This window comes from Musa acuminata, chromosome BXJ3-9, assembly GCF_036884655.1.
Source record: "Musa acuminata AAA Group cultivar baxijiao chromosome BXJ3-9, Cavendish_Baxijiao_AAA, whole genome shotgun sequence".
Classification (NCBI taxonomy): Eukaryota; Viridiplantae; Streptophyta; class Magnoliopsida; order Zingiberales; family Musaceae; genus Musa; species Musa acuminata.
In genome coordinates this window covers 34,656,345-34,681,392 of record NC_088357.1, presented here as the reverse complement: position 1 = coordinate 34,681,392, position 25,048 = coordinate 34,656,345, and the positions used below count along the sequence as shown (strand labels likewise).

The 25,048-nt window shown below is 38.5% G+C and overlaps 2 protein-coding genes and 1 pseudogene across 2 annotated transcripts; 2 read left to right on the top strand and 1 right to left on the bottom strand.

Annotated features, from left to right (window-relative positions):
- The first annotated feature begins 1,161 nt into the window (after nt 1-1,161).
- LOC135648904 (uncharacterized) lies at nt 1,162-6,017 on the top strand. The gene is made up of 5 exons (XM_065166917.1): nt 1,162-1,650; nt 2,397-2,477; nt 2,688-2,750; nt 2,833-2,892; nt 5,570-6,017. Exons 1-5 carry the CDS (start codon nt 1,252-1,254, stop codon nt 5,723-5,725), a joined length of 759 nt encoding a protein of 252 aa, XP_065022989.1. The 5' UTR covers nt 1,162-1,251; the 3' UTR covers nt 5,726-6,017.
- Nucleotides 6,018-7,038: 1,021 nt separating this feature from the next.
- Nucleotides 7,039-20,104, top strand: LOC135648299 (uncharacterized). The gene is made up of 4 exons (XM_065165831.1): nt 7,039-7,200; nt 7,353-7,474; nt 19,344-19,402; nt 19,575-20,104. Exons 2-4 carry the CDS (start codon nt 7,355-7,357, stop codon nt 19,885-19,887), a joined length of 492 nt encoding a protein of 163 aa, XP_065021903.1. The 5' UTR covers nt 7,039-7,200; nt 7,353-7,354; the 3' UTR covers nt 19,888-20,104.
- A 322-nt stretch (nt 20,105-20,426) lies between these two features.
- The window catches only part of LOC103991187 (pyrophosphate-energized vacuolar membrane proton pump-like), an 85,136-nt pseudogene continuing 80,514 nt past the window's right edge, over nt 20,427-25,048 (bottom strand).

Sequence of the window (25,048 nt, the reverse complement as noted above, 5' to 3'; positions counted from 1 at the left end):
TAGTATTTTTGTTATGGTAATGAAAACACTGTAACAGGTCAAAAATATTATGATAGACCAAAGAACTATAACAGGTGAAAAAATTTTGATAAATATTCAAAAAATATATTTTTATTAAAATTAAAAGTATTATTTTTAAGTGATTTGTGCAGAAAACCTCATGTTTTAGAATAGTTTATTTTATCGGCTTCCTTTCATGTTGGTCGATTTGATGGGAGTCCAACCAAATTGGTACGGGAAAACATTGTTTTCCCTCCTGTTAAGGTTATTTTTTATTATGGAACCACTCTCATTCAAGCTGATTGCATCGCAAGATTGATATTGGTCTCGAAAGTATTCGATTGGATCATATAAAGCATGGTAATAGTCAAAATTACAGTGTAGTATAATCATCTTCGTTGAATTATTGTTCCATATTGTTATACTCAATGTTATTGTTGAATTGTCATGTTCAATGTTCCAATATTTAGGCAAAATTTTACATACAGCCCACCAGATTCTACTCCTATCCCTACAGTCAAATTATATATATTCCTTCAAAATTCCTCATGCCCTTTTTTTTCACCTCTATAAATTCGAATATAGCATATAAATATTTTCTTAAACCATATATATATATATATATATATATATATATATATATATATATATATATATATCATCGGTGTTAGACTTCGACCAACTCCGGTCTCTGTCACTCCATGCATCCAACCAAAAGAAGGTGGTAGTTGAGGGGGAGGTAGCTCAGCTGATCCACCTGGCTATCACTCTCGTGTTATGTGTAGGTCGTAGGTGATGGCCACTCTTACTATCCTTTTCCGTGATTTCCGACTCCAAACTCTATAGACTGCCGATGGAGTACTTGCTGCTCTTATATATATTTTTGATTTGAATAAAATACGTCATATCTGAGAGAATAAAATAAAATTTAATATTAATTTTTTATTTTTAAAGATTTAATTGAACAAACAGTGACGTAAAAAAAAAAAAAAACTGAGCGAACCGACTAAACCGGTACAACTCATTGGATGATTGATTTTGACCGGCTCATTTAGTTACCTCGGTCAACCTCACCCCGACTATTATTATATTTAATGCCTTTAATATATTATATATATAGTCTTAGCGCACAGCGCTTGCGGTCCTCTGTCCACCACCTCTCTCTCGTGTCGGAGCTTCCCATCCCCAACCAACACTAGCTCTCGTCTTCCGTTCCTCCTCCACAATTCGTTGGGGTTTCTTCGGTCTCCCATGGCCGTATCCACGGCTGCCGACGACGATCCCGACGAGTGGGTCCGCAACGCCTTCCTCGATCCGCATCTCGTGGCGGCCGTCATCCTCGGCTTTGGCCGACGGAGCCGCCTTGGTTTGGAGACGGAGGGCGACGAGAAGCCGTCGACATCCGCGACTCCGGCATTTCTGGGGTGGGGAAGGAAGAGGTCGCGGGTGGCGAGGTTCCCGCGAACAGCCACGCGGACGATTGGGGAGGAGGAGGATGAGGGGGTTACGGTGGCGGTGGAGAAGAGGAAGGGACAGAGGAGGGCAAGCCCGCAGTCGCCCCTCGAGGGATACAGCAGCGCGTCGGGGAGCGGCGGCGGCGAGACCGGGAGTCTCGCCGTCGAGACGCCAGAAGACCGCCGCCTCACTAAGGTGACCCCTTCCCCGTCTTTTCCGCTGCTGGTTTACCTCTTTTGCTTTTACCGTGTGACGAGGATACCCCGCAGATCGAACTGGAATAGACTCCGATGGCCCTGCTATTTTTCCCACCACTCTTGTCTTTTCCTTTACGCCCTTTCCTGATTCCATCATCTTCCCTTCATCTTATGTTACTCTTCCTTTTCCTTTTAACGAGGGATTCAATCGATTGGAGAAAAGCTTCCCTTTCGAGCGTCGGTTCTTTGAGGATTTTTCTTCCAAGAATTCAATGAATGGGAGCAGGACTTCGATGTGTTGATTTGTGATTCGAGGAATTGAAGGGGCCCACCTCGGCTCGAGCTCTCTTTTCGTTGGGGGCAGCGGACGGGCGTGCCCACAAAATGAGTTCAAAAACAAAAGCATACGTTTGATGATGAGACGTCCTGTTGAGGTGGTTAGTCAAAAAGAAAAAGAGCAGTTGATTTCGCTCGCGGTTCGCACGTACCCAATAAATTACCTGACTTGTGATTGGCTTTTTTTTTTTTTGGTAAAACGACAACATAATTTTTTTAGCCGGCGCATTCTGTGATTCGGTGCCGTGGCAGTCAGTAGGTAGTACTGCCTCATCTTTTCCAAGTAATTATGTAGTTACATCCCGCCCCTTGGATCCGATTCGAACGGTCGAGATATCTTTCTCCTCTATAGTTCGTGGACGCTCTCCGTGACTTGCTCTTTTTTATGTGGTCGATCTTTTCTCGCAGGCTGTTGGGAATCCACGGACGCCGTCGGTTTCCTCGATCCCGGTCTCGGCCTCCATCCGGCGGCCCCCGTCGAAGAAACTGGTAAGCCCCCAAAACCCTCATTTCGACCCCCGACCTTCCTAGTGATCGGAGGCAGCGTTGGGTCTGCGGATGGTCAAACTCGGTCCCCGTGGCTCCTCCCAATCAGAAGGCGTGGTTTTCCGAACAGTACGGAAAGCGTCGGATTTGTTCTTTTACGGTTTTTATTACTGGTAAAATATTAAATGGCGTGGGGTTTGTGTTTGGGTTTAGACGAAACCGGAGCTCCAGGCAGTGGAGAGGTCGCTATTGGAAGAGAAGGCGAACCTTCATAAGGTGACTCCTTTTTTCATCTTTTAAACCCTGGTTCCTCCTCCGTAGGGCATATGATACCCAATTCTTGTGACACATGGTGCAGGAGATGGAAGAACTGCGGAGAGCCGTGGAGGAGCTGAGGGCCAACAATCGCAAGCTGCAGGTGACCACCAACATCACGTGCCCCTGCCTTTGTCCCTCTTTTGGCGCTTTCCCATGCGCCTCTTTTCTCTCTTCTCTCAGTTCATCGACTGGTAGACTTGTGGTGTGGTTCCTGTGTCTCCGCCACGCCACGACAGGGAAGGATATCTTCTCATTGGCAGGCAACGCGGGCTCCACAGCTGCTGGTTTCCTGTCAACTGCGGTCACGCTGCTGCCTTCTGAGAAGGTTCCCTCACTGGTTTGTGGCTAGTCCGCGACAGGTTGGCCGGACCAGTAAGACTTGTTCCCAACCACGTTCAACCTGTTCAACGATGGACACTGACCGGGTATCTAATCCGCCGGAAACCTGCAGACTGCAGGCTTCTTGCTTGACCACCACTCCAAGCATCTGCTTTTGCACATGATTCCTATCCCTGACATCGTTCCATGAGTGATGGTGTGGACTACCGCGGTTAAGTGCGAGGTGGTCGCCCTGTCGGCCTGTAAGAAGTTCTTTAGTGGACCTGGTCAGGGCCACCACCTCCGTGGACCACCCAAAGACGGAAAATTTTGGAAAGAAAAAAGACGTGAAAAATATTAGAACGCTGTAGAAAAGCATATGCGGATTTGTAACTGCCTGCAGTTAATTTCTGTATAGCTTCGAGTCCTATGATACTTGCCATGGAATTGTAGGTAACGCAGCCATATCTGCACATAAAAAGATTGAGGTGCTACGGTATACTTTTGACTGCAAGCAATGCTACGGGTCCTAAAAGAGGCGCTAGCAATGCCATGGTGTACTTTGACCCCAATACGACATGCAGTGAGGCTGAATGGATCCCACCTGGGTATCACAGCAGAGCCACACTGTACTCTGTGTGCATGTTGCATTTCATTAATATCCTAGCATGTGTACAGATTGATCCCAAACAAACAGGTTGCTTGATTTCCCATTTTATGTTTTTGCATTTCATCCTTATTTCAAGATGTTTTTGTCGCACACAGGCAGATTTAAAAAAAAAAGAAGTCTTGCTCCAATATATGGTATAGATCGTCTCATAGCACTAAGACCATAGAATCACTACTGTTATATTATTATAACTCATATATGAATTCATTTTTAGTTGGCCTAAGCTGGTTTTGGGTGAGATGATTGTAGGAAAAAATTTTATATCACGTTAGCTAAGCAATTTGCTTATTCGTATTACTTATGTTTGATTAATGTCTATCATCTCAGTTCCATCTCTTGTAAATCTAGAATATCCAGTTACTCATCCAAAATCCCAGGAATCTGAATTCTGAAATGCATCTGAGATGCAGAATCGGATTAGTAAAGAGTTATACTCGAATCATAATCACTACTTGGGTTCATCTAAGGCATTCAGCATTTTGTGAGAGGTCACTTTAGTTATTTCTGACATCACTTCTGTTATTGGTGTTTACAGAATAGAAAGATAATACATCATTTGGTCTTTTTTTGTTTGACATGTTGAATGATCATAACTTTAACTCATTTGAAGATTGGCATCACCATCAGTTATAATGCTAAAAGGACATGAAAATACAAAAAATTATGCTAAAAGTTAAAAAATAACTGAAACACTTACCAAAAGAAAAGACATGAGGTTTCATACATGATTTTTCTATCATTTTTTGAATAACTTTCTTGTAATTAAGAATAAAAGAAATGGAAGTAGTGCTAGTCTGGCCCTTAGTGGATAGTTGGCATATTAGGACTATATTTATACTATTTGGTGATGACTAGTGATAATTAGCTTTGTTTGTCTGCTTATCAGATGATATGTTGCCAACCCGGTTCAACGACAGCATGCTGTCTTTTATGTTGAATGATCTTCAGTGAAGATAATTCAGTTTGATGTCTGTGAAATTTACACCCAATCTTAGGTTACCAGATATGAGGATCATGACTGCCTATGCAATTAAGTGAACTTTCTTTCTGGGACTGGATTTACAGTTATTTTGTCACCATGGTTTGTTATTGTGGCTATGCATTTGCTCATGCTTGAGTGGGTGACAAGCAAGTGATAATCATATTGCAATTTCTCGTATAAATGTCTCTTTACAACAATTATGTAAAATATGGCCCAAAACTAGAGTAGCACGTGCTTTTGGGCCAGTAGCTAAGCTGTTCTGAGTTTGTGTCGTTTCTCTGTGCTACAAAAAGTTGGTCGTTACTTACTTGCTCACGATGGACAATTTGAAAGAAACAAGAAAATAGAATGCTTGGATATTGTATTTCCTGAAATTTTAGATCGGGCCAGAAGTGTTTGATCCAAATGATTGCACATCTTCAAGCATTTTTGTTGAAGAAGTTGCATAAGCAGTACTTAGGTAAACTAGGAAAATAAGCACATTCTTAAAAAGGACAAGGTAGAAATTTTCTTCTTTATATTCCATATTGAAGTGAACTGATAAATTGAAAGATGATGAATGCCCATTTTCTCGTCAATCATGTTGTTCTGGAGGCTCAAGAAATGACCCATCATTGCTGTGGGCTCATGAATGGATTTAAGGCCTTGCGACTGAAAGGCTCTGATAGTGATTTTTTGTCTTTTTGACAGTGTTCTCAACTTAGTTTACCTATTAAGTATGGTTCTAACCTTCTCATTCTCACTGTCAAAAGAGTTTGCAAGTAGTAGTGGTCTCATATACATCCATTTGCCACATCATTCTTGCAGATGCACTTGAAGTCGCTGAATATACCAGAAAGGGTTTGCATGGCTCCTGAGGATGATCAACTGCCAGGATTATGTCAACAATGCATCACTCTGTCTCCTGGCCACAAGGATTTCATCATAATACCAGACCTCAATGATCCCTTACCAGATTGTTGAGTCTCCGTACTAGTTTGCTTGAGCGTGGAGAAGGCAGAATTTCTCTTCTTGTGAATGACTAACCCAAACTGTAGTAGATAAATGATGATAAGTGGAAGGTGGGTTTCATGGAGTATTTTTGATGGCTAACCACAGTTCTATTGTCTAATATATAGGGGAAACCCCCTCCAAAAAGAACTCCACTTATCTTTTCAGAATATGTTTTCACTGGTCATTTGCTACTTATAAGATTTGCAAGAGTGAGATACTGTATTCGTTTCACAGCTGAAACAATATATTGTTTGTTAACTTCTGCTGCTGGAATGTGATTATGTTCTTCATTGCATCCATTTTGTTCTGAATTCTTCTTTTTTTCTGGTTTCTTTTGCTTGCTTCATCATCAAGTTAAATTGTGGCCGTTTTTTGGACTTGTAGTTTTCTGTATAAACTATCCTTTTACTTTTTTGGGCTGTCAGTGCATATATCTTAGTCAGAGATTAAAAGAAAACCTTCAGAAGCTTATTCCTCTTTCTATTGATTTAAAGGCATACATCCGAACAGTAGATTTAGGGTACTAATTCATGCTAGGTTGAATTAAAAATAATATATATGTACCGAGAAATGTAAATAAATAAAGTCTTTTGGTTCCTTGAATCAACTTTACCGGAGAGCGAGAGAGAGAGAGGGGAAGATGACATGGAAGTGTCCGAGTGTGGGAAGTAACGAAGTAGCGCAAAAGAAGAAACAAGCAAAGCTTTTGAGAGGATTTGGAAATGCGCGGAAGGAAAGGGAAGGACGACTAATTTAAAGCCTCTCTTTGGCTTTCCAACTGCGGAAAGAGAGAAGGGTGGAAGATTCGGAGAAAATAGCTGGAGAAGAAATCACGGACAGGGAAGATAAAACTGGAAATCTACATTCTAATTTGCCATATATGTGATAGTTATATATCTGTTGTTTTGCTGTTATAGATTTTTGTTGATGAGATGAATGTTGTTCAAAGATGGTTCTAATTATCGTAAAAAAATTAAATTACTTTTATTTATGTCACATGTTTGGTTATATTCATATATTTGTTATATATTTTTACTATAAGGAAAATAAAAAAGATTCACAATAATTTTTGTTGAATACGGGTTGGATGTGATTCCCTATACGAATCAGCGGGCGCCACACAAACCCAGAGTATCTCAGCGGGATCCTCTCAACAAAGGACCTTTCATCAGAAATCTTAAAGTTCCATAACAAAGCCGTCCAGTAATGCGGGCCCCATTGGAAATCAATGCCGTTCCAGTGCGGGTCCTCACCACTACTTGGAGGGGATCCCCTCGATCCTAAGCGCCCAAAACCCTAATCAAAACTTCCCCTTCGCATCCTTTGCTCTCCCGAGAGAGAGAGAGAGAGAGAGAGAGCTCGAAGAATCCATGAGATAGATCTTGCGCTACAGCATCGGGTTGAAAGCGCTCTCCTTTCTTCTTCCTCCTCCCTCTTTGACTTTGGTTGGTTTCTCCTCCTCTTCCTCTTCTCCTCTTTCAATTTCTGAGTTGATATTCTCTTCCCCGGTTCTGCTCTTTGCTAGGGTTGTGGCTCGTCTTATTTCCTGCCGCTTTTTTTTTGCTGATTTTTATGGATTTTGGTGCTTGGTTCGTAGATATGGAGGCGTTGCGCGGAAGCAAGAATACAGGAGCTGCTTCTCCCCAATCCGTGGTCGAATTGTTAGTGGCGGAGACCGTATTGGCTGCTGAAAGGTCGCTCCTTTGCTTTATTCTGGCGGTACGGACCCTCCTTTTTTTAACATTTGATATCCTGAACTTATTCTCTGTTAGTAACTTATTGAAGCTGATGATTGGAGAGGCGGGTACAGGGCTTTCCTGGGTGCTGAGCTACATAAGTGGCGATGCTTTTACATTTTATGTTTTTCCGGTGCTTAATTCTGTTGTTTTGCTTAAGTTGATGGTTTAAGCATGCGTTTGTGGCATGATGATCTTGGGATATTTTTGGCGGTGAGTTGTACTGATTGGAAGATTTTTTCTGAGACCTAAACACGTGATTTTTGACCCTTTGCAAGGATAATTTCTGTGTTTGAGGCCTACAAATGTGAATTTGGACTCTCTGTGGTGTCAAATTTTACAGGTAGGATAATTTCTGGCTTCTTTTTACTTTAGTTATGTTAGTTTGGCAAGTCCAATAGTCTCACATCGGGAAAATCAGGTTTGTTATCTCCTATTGGAACTATAAATAAGGGCTTGGACTTTGAAGTCAGAGGCACCACAAGAAAAACCTAAGGGTTTACTTTGGGTTTAAGTCCACACTCAGTTAAATAGTTTGAACTTATAGTTTGGGTTTTTTTCTTGTTTAGTATTTTCGGGTGTTTTATGGCCTAGGAACATCTTCCTAAGACATTTGTAATAGTCTCTTTTTATAGTAGTGATTTGCTCCTCCTTCGTCCGTGGATATAGGTCAAGTCAATTGACCAAACCACGTAAATCTGGTGTTCTTGTCGCTTGTATCTTTTCGCTTTATTATCTTTGTTGGGTTGCCAAAATTACCCTTTGGTAAATTTCCTGGGGTTAGCTCTAACAAACTGGTATCAGAGCTTGGTTTCGGGATCTTTTGGCAATAGTGACAATAACAAATATCGTTGTCGAGAAATTCGACAGAAATGTCAAATTCGGCATGTGGCAACTCAAGATGGAGGCTATTCTGGTTCAAAACGGAGTTGATTTGGCACTATAGGGAACTGAAAACATTCCAGATGGTATGTCAAAGGAAAATCTTGCGGGTATGGATAAGAAGGCCCGATCCAGCATTATTTTAAATCTCTCTGACGAGGTTTTACGGGAGGTAGCTACGGAGACTACGACTAAGAGTATGTAGGACAAGCTTAAAGCCTTATATATGAAGAGGACAGTAGAGAATCGTCTCTACTTAAAGCAGAGTTTGTATATGCTTCGGATGACTGAAGGTATATCTATACTCTCACATCTTGATAAATTTGATTCCTTGGTTATGAATTTGGAGAATATAGATGCAAAAATTGATGATGAGGATAAGACCCTATTATTTTTGTGTTCTCTTCCCCAATCTTTTAAGTATTTTCGTGATAATATGATTTATGGAAAAGAAACAATTTCATATCAAAAAATTAAATCTGCACTAAAATCTAAGGAGCCGATAGACAGAGATATCACTGGAGAAAGTAGAGAGAATCAGGCTGAAGGTCTAGTTGTTAGGGGGAGAATAGATAAAAGAGAATTTGACAGTAGTAGATCTAAATCTAGATCTAAATCCAGACATAGAAATTTGGAATGCAGATATTATCATAAAATGAGGCACATTAAGGCTAATTGTTTTAAATTGAAAAATAAATTAAAGCAAAAGGAAAAAATTGTTGAGAAAACTATTGATTCCGCTGAAGCTAGTGTAGCAGCTGATGAGAATGATGGAAATATTTTCTTTGCTACTGATGACAAGACGAGGTCTAAAAATAAATGGATTTTAGATTCGGATTGTTCTTATTACATGTGTCTTAATAGAGATTTGTTTTTCACATATGAATCTTGTAATGGTGGAATTATTTTGATGAGCAATAATGATGCATGTGATGTTGTTGGTAGAGGAACAATCCGAATTAAAATGCATGATGGTATTGTGAGGACGCTCACTAATGTTAGACATGTTCCTGATTTAAAAAAGAATCTCATCTCTTTACGCACCCTAGAGGCTCTTGGGTGTAAATACACAACTGAAGGTGGAGTTATGAAAGTTTTTATAAGTGCCCTTATTGTTATGAAAGCTTGTAGGTCTGGTAGCTTATATATTTTGCAGGGAACTACTGTCACAGGCTCGGTTGCAGTCTCGTCATCATCATTGACTGATTCTGACATCACCAAATTATGGCATATGCGTTTGGGTCATATGAGCGAAAAATGTTTGAGCATATTGAGCAAAAAGGGTCTACTTTGTGGACAGAGTACTAGGCCACTAGATTTTTGTGAACACTGCATTTTTGGAAAGCAGAAAAGAGTCAGCTTCATTTCTCCGGCAGTTCATAAAACGAAAGGTACTCTTGACTATATTCATTTGGACCCCAAGTCCAGCTCATGTTCAGTCTAAGGGTGGTGCCAGGTATATATTGACTTTCATTGACGATTATTCTAGGAAAGTTTGGGTTTATTTTCTGAAGCATAAAAATGATGTTTTTCTAACCTTTAAACAATGGAAGGCTTTGATCGAGAAGCAAAATGTAAACAGATTAAGCGGCTTCGAACAGATAATGACATGGAATTTTATGAAGGTGACTTTGATGAATTCTACAAAAATGAAGGAATCGTTCGGTATCGCACTGTTAAGATGATGCCTCAACAAAATGGTGTGGCTGAATGTATGAACAAAACACTCTTGGAGAGAGCAAGGTGTATGATCTCAAATGCAGGGTTGACAAAGGACTTTTGGGCAGAGGCGATTAATATGGCCTGTTACGTTGTTAACCGCGCTCCTTCTACAGCACTTAACTTTAAAACTCCAGAGGAAGTTTGGTTAGGTACTCCTGCTGATTACTCTGATTTAAAAATTTTTGGGTATCCAGCATACATGCATATAAATGAAGGAAAATTAGAGCCTCGAGTTAAAAAATGTATTTTCCTTGGGTATGCTTCTGGGGTGAAAGGATACAGATTATGGTGTTCTGATCCCAAATCCCCAAAATTTGTAATCAGTAGAGATGTTACTTTTGATGAATTATCTATGTTATCTTCTAAAGAGGAATATACTAGTTATACAAATGATAGTGCGCAGAAGCAGGTGGAGCTTGAGATTGGTAGTTCAGATTCTTTTAAGTCGAACTCTTCTACTCAAAGAATGCCAGTAGATGGTCCCGAGTCTACTGACGTAGATGATCCAGAGGAAGAGCAATATTCCATAGCCAAGGATAGATCACGGAGAAATATTCGATCACCACAAAGATGTGTAAATTTGGTTGTATATGCTTTGTCTGTTGCAGAAGAAACAAGTGAAGTTGGTGAGCCTACTTCCTACTCAGATGCAGTTTCTTATGATAATTCCGCTAAGTGGTTGATCGCGATGAATGAAGAAATAAAATCTCTCCATCGGAATAGAACTTGGGATTTTGTGAAGCCGCCGCCTTCGGGTAAGAAAATTGTTAGATGCAAATGTGATACTATTGTTGAGGGAAAGATCCTTGTTAAGAAAATTCATATGAAGAACAATCCAGCTGATATGCTTACGAAGCCTCTTTCGGTTTACAAGTTCAAGCAGTGCTTGGACTTGGTTGATATTCATTGTTGGTGATTGCCCATTGGGGCTTTTATGAAGAAGGTGGAGCAAGTTTTGTTGGGACATGCCAAGGTGGAGATTTGTTAATTTGGCAAGTCCCATAGTCCCACATCGGGAAAATTAGGCTTGTTATCTCCTATTGGAACTATAAATAAGGGCTTGGGCTTTGAAGTAAGAGGCACCACAGTGACACCACAAGAAAAACCTAAGTGTTTACTTTGGGTTTAAGTCCACACTCAGTTAAATAGTTTGGACTTATAGTTTGGGTTTTTTTCTTGTTTAGTATTTTCGGGTGTTTTATAACCTAGGAACATCTTCCTAAGGCATTTGTAATAGTCTCTTTTTATAGTAGTGATTTGCTCCTCCTTCGTCCGTGGATGTAGGTCAAGTCAATTGATCGAACCACGTAAATCTGGTGTTCTTGTCGCTTGTATCTTTTCGCTTTATTGTCTTTGTTGGGTTGCCAAAATTATCCTTTGGTAAATTTCCTGGGGCTAGCTCTAACAAGTTATATATGCTGCAACATTGAGGCGTAAGAATATGCAGTTCATGAACATCTTTAAGGAGAATTTGATTTTTTATATGTTTGTGTGTAGCCTTCCATTAGATATCACAGCTTTTATATATTGTCAGGTTAATATCTGGGAATTAGGCTCTGGATTTCTTTTTTTTTTTTTTGTTCAGTTTTCTTTTTCTCTTGATGCTAGGTTTTGAAGGGAATTCATCCCCATTCTACTCTTTTTCATTGCATTTTGAGCTCTCATGTTTACTACTCTAGTAAGGCTTTCTTGCACTATTTTATGTACTAATGCGTGTTAACGGTAACAAACCATATTGTTGCTAAAGGGTGCACAAGTCTTCCTATGAGCTAGGATTTGACTATTGCTTGTGTTTGTTATCTTCTACTGACCATGTTTGTCATGATCCAACCTAGTGAGATAATTGGCACATTGACTTCACTGAATCTGAACCACTGACCCAAAGTGCTTAAGCTAAAGTTAATGATAGTCTTTGCTCGACTAAATCAGAGTGTTACAATCTTCCCCACTTAAGAGCTTGACGTTTTGTCAAAGCCTAACATATAGTCTAGATTTAGATCTTAATATAGTGTATGTAAGGCATCATCTAGTAGTGGCTCCATGTATAGGTCAAAATCAGACCCTAGTACGGTGGATGTGAGGCTTAGCCTAGTAGTAGGTTCATGCGGTGATGTCCTCCATTCCCGTCCACGGGTAGCCTTTTTTTACTCGAGTCTCTCATCATGTTGTAATGCTAGGTTGACTCTAATACCAATTATTACAAACCAACTTGACAGGATAAATGACTTATTAATTTCTTTGAATATGAACAGTAACACACTTATTAGACCCTTACAAACATTCTTAGTCTTTGCCCACTTTTAATATGAGACTAAACGAGAATAGTATGATCGCCTTCTCCCTCATTCCTCATTAGACCCTTGTAAGGGTATTAAATCATTGGGTAGGGGTGTTAAAATTAAATCGAAAAATCGAACCAAACCTAAACTGAACCAATTTTGAATTGGTTCATCAATAATTCAGTTTTGAAGGCTATAAATGGTTCTAATTTTGGACGATACTCGTCTTTGGTTCGGTTAACCAGTTCAGACCGAACCAAACTGATTTTAATTTAAAAAATACTAGTCCATCCCAAAGCCCCCAAAACCCTAAAATCCTTGCCCAAACTCGATGAGTTCACTGCTCTTCTTTCAACTTCATGACTCCTCCATCCCCTTCTTGGTCTCGCTCTCTCGTTTCAGGTATGAACCCTATTTTTTTTAACATCCTTTGTAAGCAATCCCTTTATTGATTTGTACGAATCTCTCTGTTGATTTCTATGCATCGCTATATATATCCTCATCATCAACAAGAAAAAGGATTGCATGTAAAGTCGTTGTCCCTCTAGGGCATCTTTCAATAAAAAAAGGGAAACCACTATCGCAGAAGGGTGGGTTGGCTGTTCATGAATGGGAGGGCACCATCACAATTGACAATTACTAATAGCAGATTGTAATGGAGTAATATGCGACAATGGAAGGCCCTCAACTACTATACTCTCAACTTTCTTAGAGGTTACTATTGGGAGGAGTATCATCTTTGTGTTGTCTTATTGTTGATTGCTTCTTTCTATAACTAATATATTTTTTAAAATGTTTAGAATGATATTTGTGATATAAATTTATTAAGAACGTCGATCCAATTGGCTCAAAATTCTAGTTCGATTCAATTAAACTGAATCAGTTCATTTAAAATTTATATATTTTTAAATTACTTAAAATTAAAAATTGGTTAACTAGTTAACTGACATAGATTAACCGATTTTGGACCAATTCGGTTAAATAAGTCTGAAAGGGCTCCGGCTTGGAGTATTTTTGTCACGACTCGAGCATGATAGGTTAACTGACCCATCAACTTCGTTTAGCCTAAACCACTAGTCAAAAGTTATTGTCCCTCTAGTGCATCATTCAATTAAAAAAAAGGAAACCACAAACGTGCAAGGACGGGTTGGCTGTTCATGAAGGGGAGCCACTATCACAAATGGCAATTACTAATAGCAGATTGTAATGGTGTAATATGCTACAATAGAAGGCCTGCAACTACGATACTCTAAACTTTCTTAGAGGTTACTATTGGGAGAAGTATAATCTTTGTGTTATTTTATTGTTGATCGCTTCCTTTTATAACTAATATTTTTTTAAAATGTTTAGAATAATATTTGTGATATCAATTTATTAAGAATGTTGATTCAATTGGATCAAAATTCTAGTTCGATTCAATTAAACTGAATTGGTTCATTTAAAATTTATATTTTTTAAATTGCTTAAAATTAGAAATTGGTTAATCGGTTAACTGCAATTGATTGATCGATTTTGAACCAATTCAGTTAGATAGGTCCAAAAGGGCTCTGGTTTGGAGTATCTTTGTCACGACCCGACCCTGATAGATTAATTGACCCATCAACTTTGTATGACCCAAGCCACTTGTCAAAAGTCATCCCACTAGGGCATCTTTCAATAAAAAAAGGGAAACCACTAGTGCACAAGGTTGGGTTGGCTGTTCATGAAACGGAGGCACCATCACAAATGACAATTACTAACCGCAGATTGTAATGGAGTAATATGCTTCAATGGAAGGCCCTCAACTGGTATACTCTCAACTTTTTTAGAGGTTACTATTGGGAGGAGTATCATCTTTGTGTTGCCTTATTGTTAATTGCTTCTTTCTATGACTAATATATTTTTTTAAATGTTTAGAATGATATTTGTGATATAAATTTATTAAGAATGTCGATCCAAGTGGATCAAAATTATAGCTTGATTCAATTATACTGAATTGGTTCATTTAAAATTTATATATTTTTAGATTACTTAAAATTAAACATTGGTTAACCAATTAACCGAAATATATTAATCGATTTTGAACCAATTCGGTTAGATATGTATGAAGGGGCGTCGGTTCGAAGTATCTTTATCACAACCCGAGTCTGATAGGCTAACTGACCCATCAACTTCGTTTGACATAAACCACTGGTAAAAATGCTTAAGTTAAAATTGATAGTAGTACACTCATCATACTCTAGCCCAGATCGAACTCTAGCATGGTGCATGTGAGGCGTAGTCCAATGGTGGCTCCACGCCGTGACAAATCCTTTGACTCCATACACAGGTAGCCCTTTCTTACTCAAGCCCCTCACCATGCCCTAATACTAGGTTGATTTTGATATCAAATATCAAAGTCCTTTGACTCCATCCACAGATAGTCCTGCCCTACTCAAGCCTCTCATCATGCTCCAATACTAGGTCGACTCTAATACCAAATGTCACGACCCATGCCTGATAGGCTAACTGACTCATCAATTTCGTTTGACCTAAACCACTTTTACCCATTTTCGATGTGATGAGTCCTCTGATTCCATTCACGGATAGTCTTTTCCTACTCAAGCTCCTCGCCATGCCCCAATACTAGGTCGACTCGGTTACCAAATGTCACAACTCGGGCCTAATGTCAACTTTGTTTGACCTAAATAACTAGTTAAAATGTTTAAGTTGAAGTTGATAGTAGTACACTCATCGGACTCTTATAAGTCAACTTAGTCTTGTCAAATTTCGATTTGGGACTAATCGGGATGTTACAATCTTACTTTAAACGAATCGAATTGCTTTTTCGATTTGGATCGGTTTGGCCTTTAGTGGTTCGGTTCGATTCGAATTGATCTGAACACCCCTATCGTTAGGTGGGTTGCTAAGGCGAGCCAACTTGCTCCACAGACTCCTGGTCTCATCGGATTGAGCCAAGAACTAGGCCAACCTGCACCTAGGTTGGACCCAAGGGTATGCGGTTGACTTGACCATGTCTAGTTAGCGATCTGACTCAGGTTAGACTTGGCTCGATCGAATCAAATCCTTTAATTTTAATTTTATTCAATAATTTAAATACTTAACTAATGTACATGTAATAGATAATTTCATTTAATTCAAACATGAAATTTTAAATAGTAAAATTAATTAATAAATATTATAATTTTTTTATTTAATTAATATGTTGATTAAATATTCAATATGCTACTAAATTATTAATTCAACTTGATTTTGAAATATAAAAGTATGAATTTTTTAAATTTTATTGATCAAATAAATCAATATGCCAAAGTAGATAAATCAACTTAAAGAATAAGGATAAAATTCATAAAATTTATTAATTAAATATTTTATATTTAAATTAGAACAATGACATCATGATTTATGAATCATGCTTAAATAATTTTAATATCTAAAAATCTTTAATCATAATTCATAATTCCTAAACCAATAAAGTTAACATTAACACAAAAACAAGGTTTTTTAAAGAATATATAGGAAATAAATTAACAAAGGGTGGAGGAGCTATCTTTCCTTGACGGGGTCATCTCCTTATTGCTCCTACTGCCAAGCTCGACGAGGAATGAGGGAGAGGGAGGACAAGGAGAGGTACAAAGAACTTGGGCATTCTATGGGAGGAATAAGAAGAGGATCCTACTAAAGAGAGGTAGGTCCTCCGCCCTTTCTCAATTTATTTTCTATATATTTTTGAAAATTCTTGGTTTTGTAATGATATTAACTTCATTTGTTTTAAAAACTATAAATTATGATTAAATATTTTAGGATATTGAAATTATCATGGCATGATACATGAATTATGATGCCATTGATCTAGTTGAAATATGAAATCATGTTTAATTAATAAATTTATTTTTTTGAAATTTTATAATTATACTTTAAGTTGATTTGACTAGTTTAGTATGTTGATTTGTTTGATCAATAAATTTTACAAAATTCATGCTTTTGCATTTGAAATCACATTGAATTATGAATTTGCCAACATGTTGAATATTTGAATCAACATATTGATTAATCGAGAATTTTATAATGTTTATTTAATTAATTAATTTTTTAGAATTCTATGTTTGAATTAAATGAGATTATTTATTATATGTATTAATTAGCTAGGTATTTAAATTATTGAATAAAATCGAAATTGAGGGATTTGATTTGTCTGGACAGATCTAACCTTGAGTCAAATTGGTTCAATTGATTTGTACCAGATTTAATTCAGATATAACATAACTGAACCGATTTCAAATCATCATAAAACCAATATGGAATTAGCCTAAACAAGTCTAATAAGTCTAATTTGACTTAGATTGTATTTAATTTGGGTCAAGCAAGATTGAACCGGTCAAAATTGGTTCGGAATCATCCTAAACCAGCTTAAATTGGTCAAATTGGTCTGGTTTGACCAAGATGCAAGGCTTTCAGGTTTTCTCTGTCATTTGAATTCACAGTGAACTTTATTGAATATGAATGTTGGTGTGGTCATTTTAAACTTTTTCATTGCCCATGCTCGTGTATTCTCAGGATGGTTGGTATCTTTTAATATTGAAGCTATCTTATAATCTCTTCTCTTATTAGACAGCTGACTTTTGCCAATAACCTCCTCATCCTGTCCTATATTTGCTTGCACTTATTGGAATTAGAGGATTAATAACATTGGCCAGCATGAAAAAAGAGCAGCTGTGGAAGCCATTTTGATTCCATGTGTGCGAGGATGTCTTCACCTCTTCCCATCTAGGAAAAAATAAATGATAATAGGGCCTCACTTATTGAAAAACACTACCTACATATGCTTCTTCAAGATTGGGAAAATAGCATGTCAAACCAACATTAGTGTCTTGGAGAGTCAGTTTGATGTGCATTTGTTGGTATATACTTATATCGACCTGGAACCAATCCAGGTCCATGTGAAAATTTGCGATGTTGGTATATACTTTATTTATTATGATTTTGTACCCGATTTTCTTAATTTAATAGCATATTTTTTTATTTAAATAATTATATTTATTAATTATATTATATATTTTTATAGTTTAGCTATAATTATAGTATCACTATTCACTACTACAAGAGCAGCAAGTTTTTGCCACGTGAAAATTTGCTTTCCCTCAACATCGCAAATCGGGTACAAAATCACAATAAATAAATAAATCATAATAGTATATTTTTTATTTTTTAAATAAAAAATATACTATTAAATAAATAAAAATTAATAGTATTAAAATAAAAATAATATATTATTAATCTAATAAATAAAAATACTATTATTAGTATACAATTAGCTGTATAATGTTAATATACTGTTAACAGTATAGTGAGAAGACCGAGGCTGCTAAGGCAACGACAGAGGTAGTAGGCGATAGCGGTAGCTAGAGCGGGAACGGCGAGCGACAGTTGGAGTGGGAGCTGCGAGCAGCACTTGTAGCGGGAGCGGCAACAGCAGTGATGTGCGACGACAGCAATGACGAGCAGCGATTGTGGCAGCCGTGAGCAGTCGACGAGCAACGATTGTGGCAGCGGCGAGTAGCGACAGTAGCGGCGAGCAGCGACAGTGGTAGCGGCAGCAGAGAGCAGTGACAGCGGAGAAGAAATCTCGGCAGGGAAGTCAGGGAAATTGCGAGAGGGAGCCTGATATCAGTGATTTAGTTGGTTTGATTGAACCAACTAAAGCATCGGAGACCAACCAGACCTAAAAATCTGGTTCAGTCGCTTGGTTTAACCCAGGTGCTCACCCGAAGTGCCGAGCGCCTGGGCTCGGGCGAGCGCCCAGGCGGTGCCTCTTTGAAGTGAGGCGCCTAGACATGAAGCGAGGCGCTTAGGCCTCGCCTCGCCTCGCCCGAGCGCCTTGGTGAGCGCCCAAGCGCCTATTGAAATCACTGCGTGGCATGTATATATAAGTCAGCATGTGTGTTACGAGTAGAGAAATTTGTTATGCACTTGCTTTTAATCTTAATGTGGTATGAAAAATTAACAAGTAGTTGTGCTGTTGGTTTGCTTTCCCCATGGATTGTCTTAGAAGCTTCAAAATTTGTTGTCGGTGTTGTTGGCGCTTTAGGATGTTCTCAAACTATTGTGGTTCTTATTTCTTTTTCCTTAATACATTTTAACCATCTCTTACACTAATCTGTCATTGGCATTACCAATTTGTTTTTGTTGATGTACATTTTTTCTTTTGTCGAGGGTGGACCTGGGTGCGACTATAATGTTTCTCTTTAGCGATCTAGTAACTATAGTTTGAGTTACAGAAACATCTTTACTTGCACAAGAGCGATACTGCATATCCTGCCATTGTGCCACCCTACTTTATGTAGTTCTCATTTTCTTCTAGATATTCATTTACCAAGATTTTGAAACCAGTTGTCATATTGTTATCTTGAGTTCATTCTTTTAACATCCCTTATGATAGGAATTTTTGTGTGGATGGGATATACCCATGATGTTTGCTTTTTTTATGTATCCAATATCTATTTTGCACTAAGATAGCATGCACTGCTCATGATCCAATCCTTGTATGCTGAACATTAGAACAGAGGAGATAATGCTAACTATAGTCATTATTTGTTCGTTGCAACTTATCTATTTTTTTCCCACATGTTTCTACATGTTCATTGCAACCTTGACCTGTCTCATTTGACTTGTCCCAATCCATAGATTGAATGTAACTTATGATCAATATCTGTGTTGAAGTCTTTAGTCAGAGGACCGTGGGATATGAATCCAATGAGTCATTTCTTAAATTACAATGGTTTTTATTTTGTTTCAAACCCTTTTCCCATTATGATCAGATGGCTGATTCAGTTCACAGGACAGTATTTCTACCAACTTGGTTGGTCATGATCTAATTCTCAAATTTTTGCGAGAAAATCTAGTTTTGCTTTCAGTTTAACCTAACCTATCAATATGTTGACACAAACTGACTACTGTTTTACTTCCCACTAAAAATTGAGTTTGTTCCAGGTGGGCTCTATATCAAGTCAAACTGGTCCGCGGAATGAAGGATCGGAAGTAATTTTAGGGTAGGATTCTCTTCTCTTTCTGTTTATTTGGTTTAAGGTAAAGTATACATTTGACCAGCCATTTACATATATGCTGTCATCTGTTAAGTCTGGATCTTGAACCTGCTGGTTTACATAAAAAGAGTAAGTTTAGTTTGCCATGAGACTCTTATTCTGACCCCTTCCTCTGAAGGATACTCCGACGAAGCAAACCTGAAGCTGTTCCCGAGAACAAGGACGATGGCGAGTCAGATGATGACAATGATGAGGATGGGGACGGTCAGGAAGACAGAGGCAAAGATGATTTCTCTGGAGAAGAGGGGAACGATAACGAAGGAGAGAATGATGATCCCGAGGTAAATGGTGGAGGAGGAAGCGAAGAAGAGGATGAGGAAGATGATGAGGAGGACGATGATGAAGAGGAGGATGAGGATGAGGATGAGGAAGAGGATGATGAAGATGAGGATGAGGAACTCCCACAACCACCTTCCAAAAAGAGGAAGTGAGGAGATGCTACGTCGGTTCTTGCATATAGTTTCATATTGGCTAGTTTTGATTAGACCTTAGCATTAAGGTGGGTTTAGTTTGTGGTTGGGAATGATTCCCTATAGGTTAGGTAAGTGATGACCTCCTGTGTATGAACTTTACTATGTGTATTAATCTTAAACATAACAATATTGCTACTCTGAGTCAGCATTCGATATATACTCAAAGCTTGCCTCATTTTCAGTGTTCTTCACCATACCCTATATTTTTTACTATGTAGATGCTTTGTGTGTGTTTTTTTAAATCATTTGTTATGTTGGTGGAAGAATTCTAGTTTTTGTCTTAGTTACTATGATAATGTCGATGACAGGAATTGGAGGAACTGTGGAGTGGGTGTAGTAGGTTGGGGAGTGCAATAGAAACTTTGTATGTTCATCGATGATAGGTCTATTATTTTGTCTTTAAAAAGACATCAATTACAAATAATCTTCAACAAGTAATATACATAAACAAATGCTGTATACTAATATGGATTGAAGTAGTACACTAATGGTTGAACTCAGCATTTCATCATCATAATATGAGAAGCTGGCTATAACCCTCTTATCATAATCCTCATCAAAAGAAACCTGGAAAGGGGGTGATCTCACTGTTCTTACACCCAACTAGGATTGGGCAATTAAAGTCCCCTGAGACTTAAAAGAAGAAACTCGAAATGGGAGAAATTATGCTTCAAAACTATGCCTTCTTCCCTGCATTCTAAAGAATCTTAAAGAGGGGGCGGCGAACGCAAGTGATTCTTCTACAGCCATGAGCTTGCGATAAGGATGTTTGAGTGATGGCCCTGATGTGTGTGTGTCTATGAGGGGGTCTCCAATGGTGTGTCACCAATTACACCAGCCTTGTGAGCATGTCTGATCCTTTCGAGCAGGGCCAAGCAAGCGTCCGTGCATGCTTCGAAGCCCCAGACTGAATGAAATAGAAAATTAAGAAACATTGTCAATAATATAAAGTGGTGAAGATTAATTCTATAGTTGATCACAAATTTTATGCGGCAAGTGTTGAGGAATAATTGTTTGAGAATTCATTAAATTTACCTCAATGTACTTCTTTAAGGGATCATAAAAAAGTATAAGCAATAAGCATCGACAAAAAAAATCAACAAAAAGAACTCCTGATTTATTAGACCTGGAGACTCCAGAAACAAGAGAACCTGCAAGCACTCCTGATGGAGTTTCCGACGCCAAAGAAGGTTCCAACTATAAGACGGGTGAGCATCACCAAAGTACCAGGAGGAATCATCTCCCTGATGGAGGCATCAGTTGAGATCTTGACGACGCAAGTAGCATAATCTGGTTTAGTGGATCCCTCCATCAGACAAGGGATTTCATTGAACTGCCGGCGGACCTCCTCTACCATCATCAGAGCTGCACTATCGACACTCTTCATGGTCATGGCTGAGCACCAAAATTAAAGATTGTGAAGGTTGATGGGAGGGCCATCCAACTAACAATTGCAATGCCCACAGTCATGAGAGCAGTAGAGATTATGAGCTGCCTCTTCAGTGCAGGTTCAATCTCCTTCACTGCCCTTATCTCAAAGAAGTCGGTGGCAAAGAGTGTAGCGATCAAACAAACTATAATTCCCATGGAGCTAATAAAGGGGTACAACATTGCAGTCAGTTCATGGTTGATTCCAAAGGAAGAAATTGAGGCCACAACAAGGGCAGCACAGGATGACTCGACATATGAACCAAACAGATCTGACCCCATACCCGCAATATCCCCAACATTATCAGTACAAACATGGTGTTTAGGCACTGAATGAATGATATGGAGACAGAAAAAATTGCAGAGTAGCAGAAAACAATTAAGGATGCTCGAGTAGAACCAGAAGATTCTTATTATTAGATAAGTGCATGAGAAAATAAATAGCAAGTATATAAACAATTGATTTCACATAAAACACAACACATTATATTAATTCACAAGGAGATAATGTATATGCAGTAACACAAACATATATATATATATATATATATATATATATATATATATATATATATATATATATATATAAGCAATGGCAAGATTCTTACAGCTAGATTCATAAGCGTCATTCATCCTCAGGAATATTCTTCTCAACCTTTCCAACAAGATCAGCCACCGACCTCAGCAGCTTTGGTGCAGACACCTCCACCAACTCTCCCAAAAAGTGCCATCGAAGACCCACCTAATCCGTAACCAGTAATGGCCTCCAAAAGGACTTCCCAGTCATCCCCGGAGTACAACTTAAAAATAGGTTGATCACAATGCAAAGCACAAGAAGTCCATTGGCAGCAAGTAAAAATCCCATGACTGCACCTGAGTGAAATGCAGCAATGAAGGCCTTTCCAACACCTTTCCTGGCTTCCAAAGTTGTCCTGGCATTTGTATAAGTTGCTATTTTCATCCCAAGAAAACCAGAAATAACAGAGGTAATTGTGCCAAGCAAGAAGGATAGGGGTGCTAAAGATAGCATTGGCAAGAGCTGGCTTGCAGGTTTTATCCTTGCTGTAAGTGCAGGGCTGACTCTTTGTGCTGAAACCCTCAACTGATCCGAGAGAGAGGAAGATCATAATGGCAAAAGTAAGCATGAAGATTCCGACATGCTGATACTCCGTAAAGAGGGATGACGTAGCTCTTGTTCAGTGGACAAGTTATACAATCTTAAGAGGCCACACTGCAATCCGCATAGTGATCAGGTCATCATCTTCCTTATGATCATTAACGACAGGAAGTATGGAAAAATATAAATGGCAAATTGATGCAGCATCCAGCATCAGTCAAGATCATATCACAAGAAAACTACGGATGAAGCCACAAGATGAGTCTGCTAACTACTTAACATTCATAAATTCATGTATACATATATTATAAATGTTTAGAAAAAAGAAACAAAATTCTCCAGCCATAGGACGGCGTACATAACAGGTCACCCAAGTGCCCATTGTTACTGGATTTGGAAAACAAGGCACAAAGGAGATGAGATAAAAAAAAGGTTTAGTTATGAGACTCATAATAGAATTGTGACAAACTCCTTTCCCCCAAAGCTACTGATTGCTTGTTTAATATTAGTTAATCTGCAAAGAAACCAATAAAACAGGAAGGTAGATGCTTTTCTGTAAACATTCAACTCATGTTAATAAAGCTACTCAATATCCAAATGAGGAAACTTATAAGGACCACAAACTTGCAAGAGTTCACAATCTCAATGAGGAAACTTATCCGAAACAAAACATATTATTAACAGAAAGTATATGTAGTTTAGAGGAAAAAATATATATAAAGTATGCACAGCTAACAATTATAAGGACCACAAACATGCGGCTAGTTAACTTCTTCTACATACAAAAAGAAAGAACTTATACCACAAACAAATATATCCAATATATAGTCTAAAAAATAACAGAATTTTGAAACGCTACCGATGAATATAATAAATAATCTGGAATTATTTTTTTTTCTCAAACAGAAGATACCGAATCAGAAACAAACTGCACCATAATATAATACTAATATATCCATCAGACTACGGAGTGAAATAGCAGAGAGATTTTATGCATATATTTGATTAACAGAATAAACATATAGTAACAGAAGACAAATAGGATATATATATATATATATATATATATATATATATATATATATATATATATAATATATATATATAAAACCGATGACAAATAGGATATAACAATCAATCATCTTTCGATTGTTAATATGAGATATATGGACCGCTACTACAAGTAGTACTATACCTTTGATTACACCTTTGATAATGAAATGTCAATTATTTGTTGAACCCTGAATTGTTGAACCTTGTATTTTGATAATGAAACCAATTGATAAGTGTTTATGATTTGATTTACGTTTTGAGTGACGTAGGATGCTTCGATCAGGATGAGGTAATTAAAGCCGGAAGAATCATGTTGGGCTAGTGGAACATGTTAGAAGATTGGATGTTGGGCCAAAGGATTGGTCGACGTATCGGCAGAAGGTTTCGGGCTGCGAATTCGGGCATCGGGCTAAAAAGAGTGGATATTACGCCAAGGATATCAGAGTTGCAGAGTCAATTGGCTGATTGGGCAATAGATCGTAAGAGAGGACGATACGCCGAAGAATCGGACGAAGCGTCGATGGACCAATGAAATGCCGAACAACATGATTCATGCTTAGTAATAATTGTCTAGATCGAAGTGTGTTTTACATGTGCAGGATTAACTACGATAGCAAGGCATGAAGCAAAATGAAGTCCCGGAGTCAAGGATGTGATTTCGTTAGGAGTTCGAGGGTTCGTCGAAAGTCTAGATATTCGTAAGAAGTTCTACAGGAACCAGCCGAGAAGTCCAAGAGCTTGCTAGAAGTCCATTGGAACATTGCTGGGAGATCATCGGAAGTTTGCTGGAAGCTTGCCGGAAGAAACCAAGACCTAGGGACTTGTTTAGCTTAAGTATGCCTTAGATTTCGTAGTTAACACGTAATTAGGATTGAATTTGGGTCAACCCAATTATGGGCCAATTGAGCCCTTGTAAGGACTGTGTTGGGCCCAATGAAAGGACCAAACAATGACCCAAGAGGTGGCACTGTCATGGCACAGTCCCCGAGACTATGTCAGGCGGTGGTACCACCTAAACATAGCCTCCGAGAGGTTGCAAGCGATGGTCCCACTAGTTTGGGCGATGGTACCGCTCAGCACAGCCTCCCAATTAGTGGTACCACCAGACTAGGCGGTGGTACCGCCCAATGCATTGTTAGTGTCAGATTGACACTGGTAGTGGTACCATCCAACATAGGCAGTGGTACCACCCAAACTTAGGAAACATGGGATGAGATATTTTTAGGCTCCAAGTTTGAATCAACTTGAGGCCTATAAATACCCCTCTCATCCCTGGTTAAACTACACAAGACTTGAGAGTAAAAATAGAAAGAAATGCTACTACAATCTTGTGTGAACTCCTCTCAAAAGTTCTAAGTGTTAGAATAGTTTGAGAGATGAGTAAGTGGGGCTGTAAGGGTTATCTCCTAAACCTGGTAAAAGAAGAATCAAGTTATAAAAGGTGGTTGGTCTTTGCCTATTGAAAGAAGACTGGATGCCGATGGCCTCGACAGAAGAGGAATCGGCGGAGTGGATGTAGGT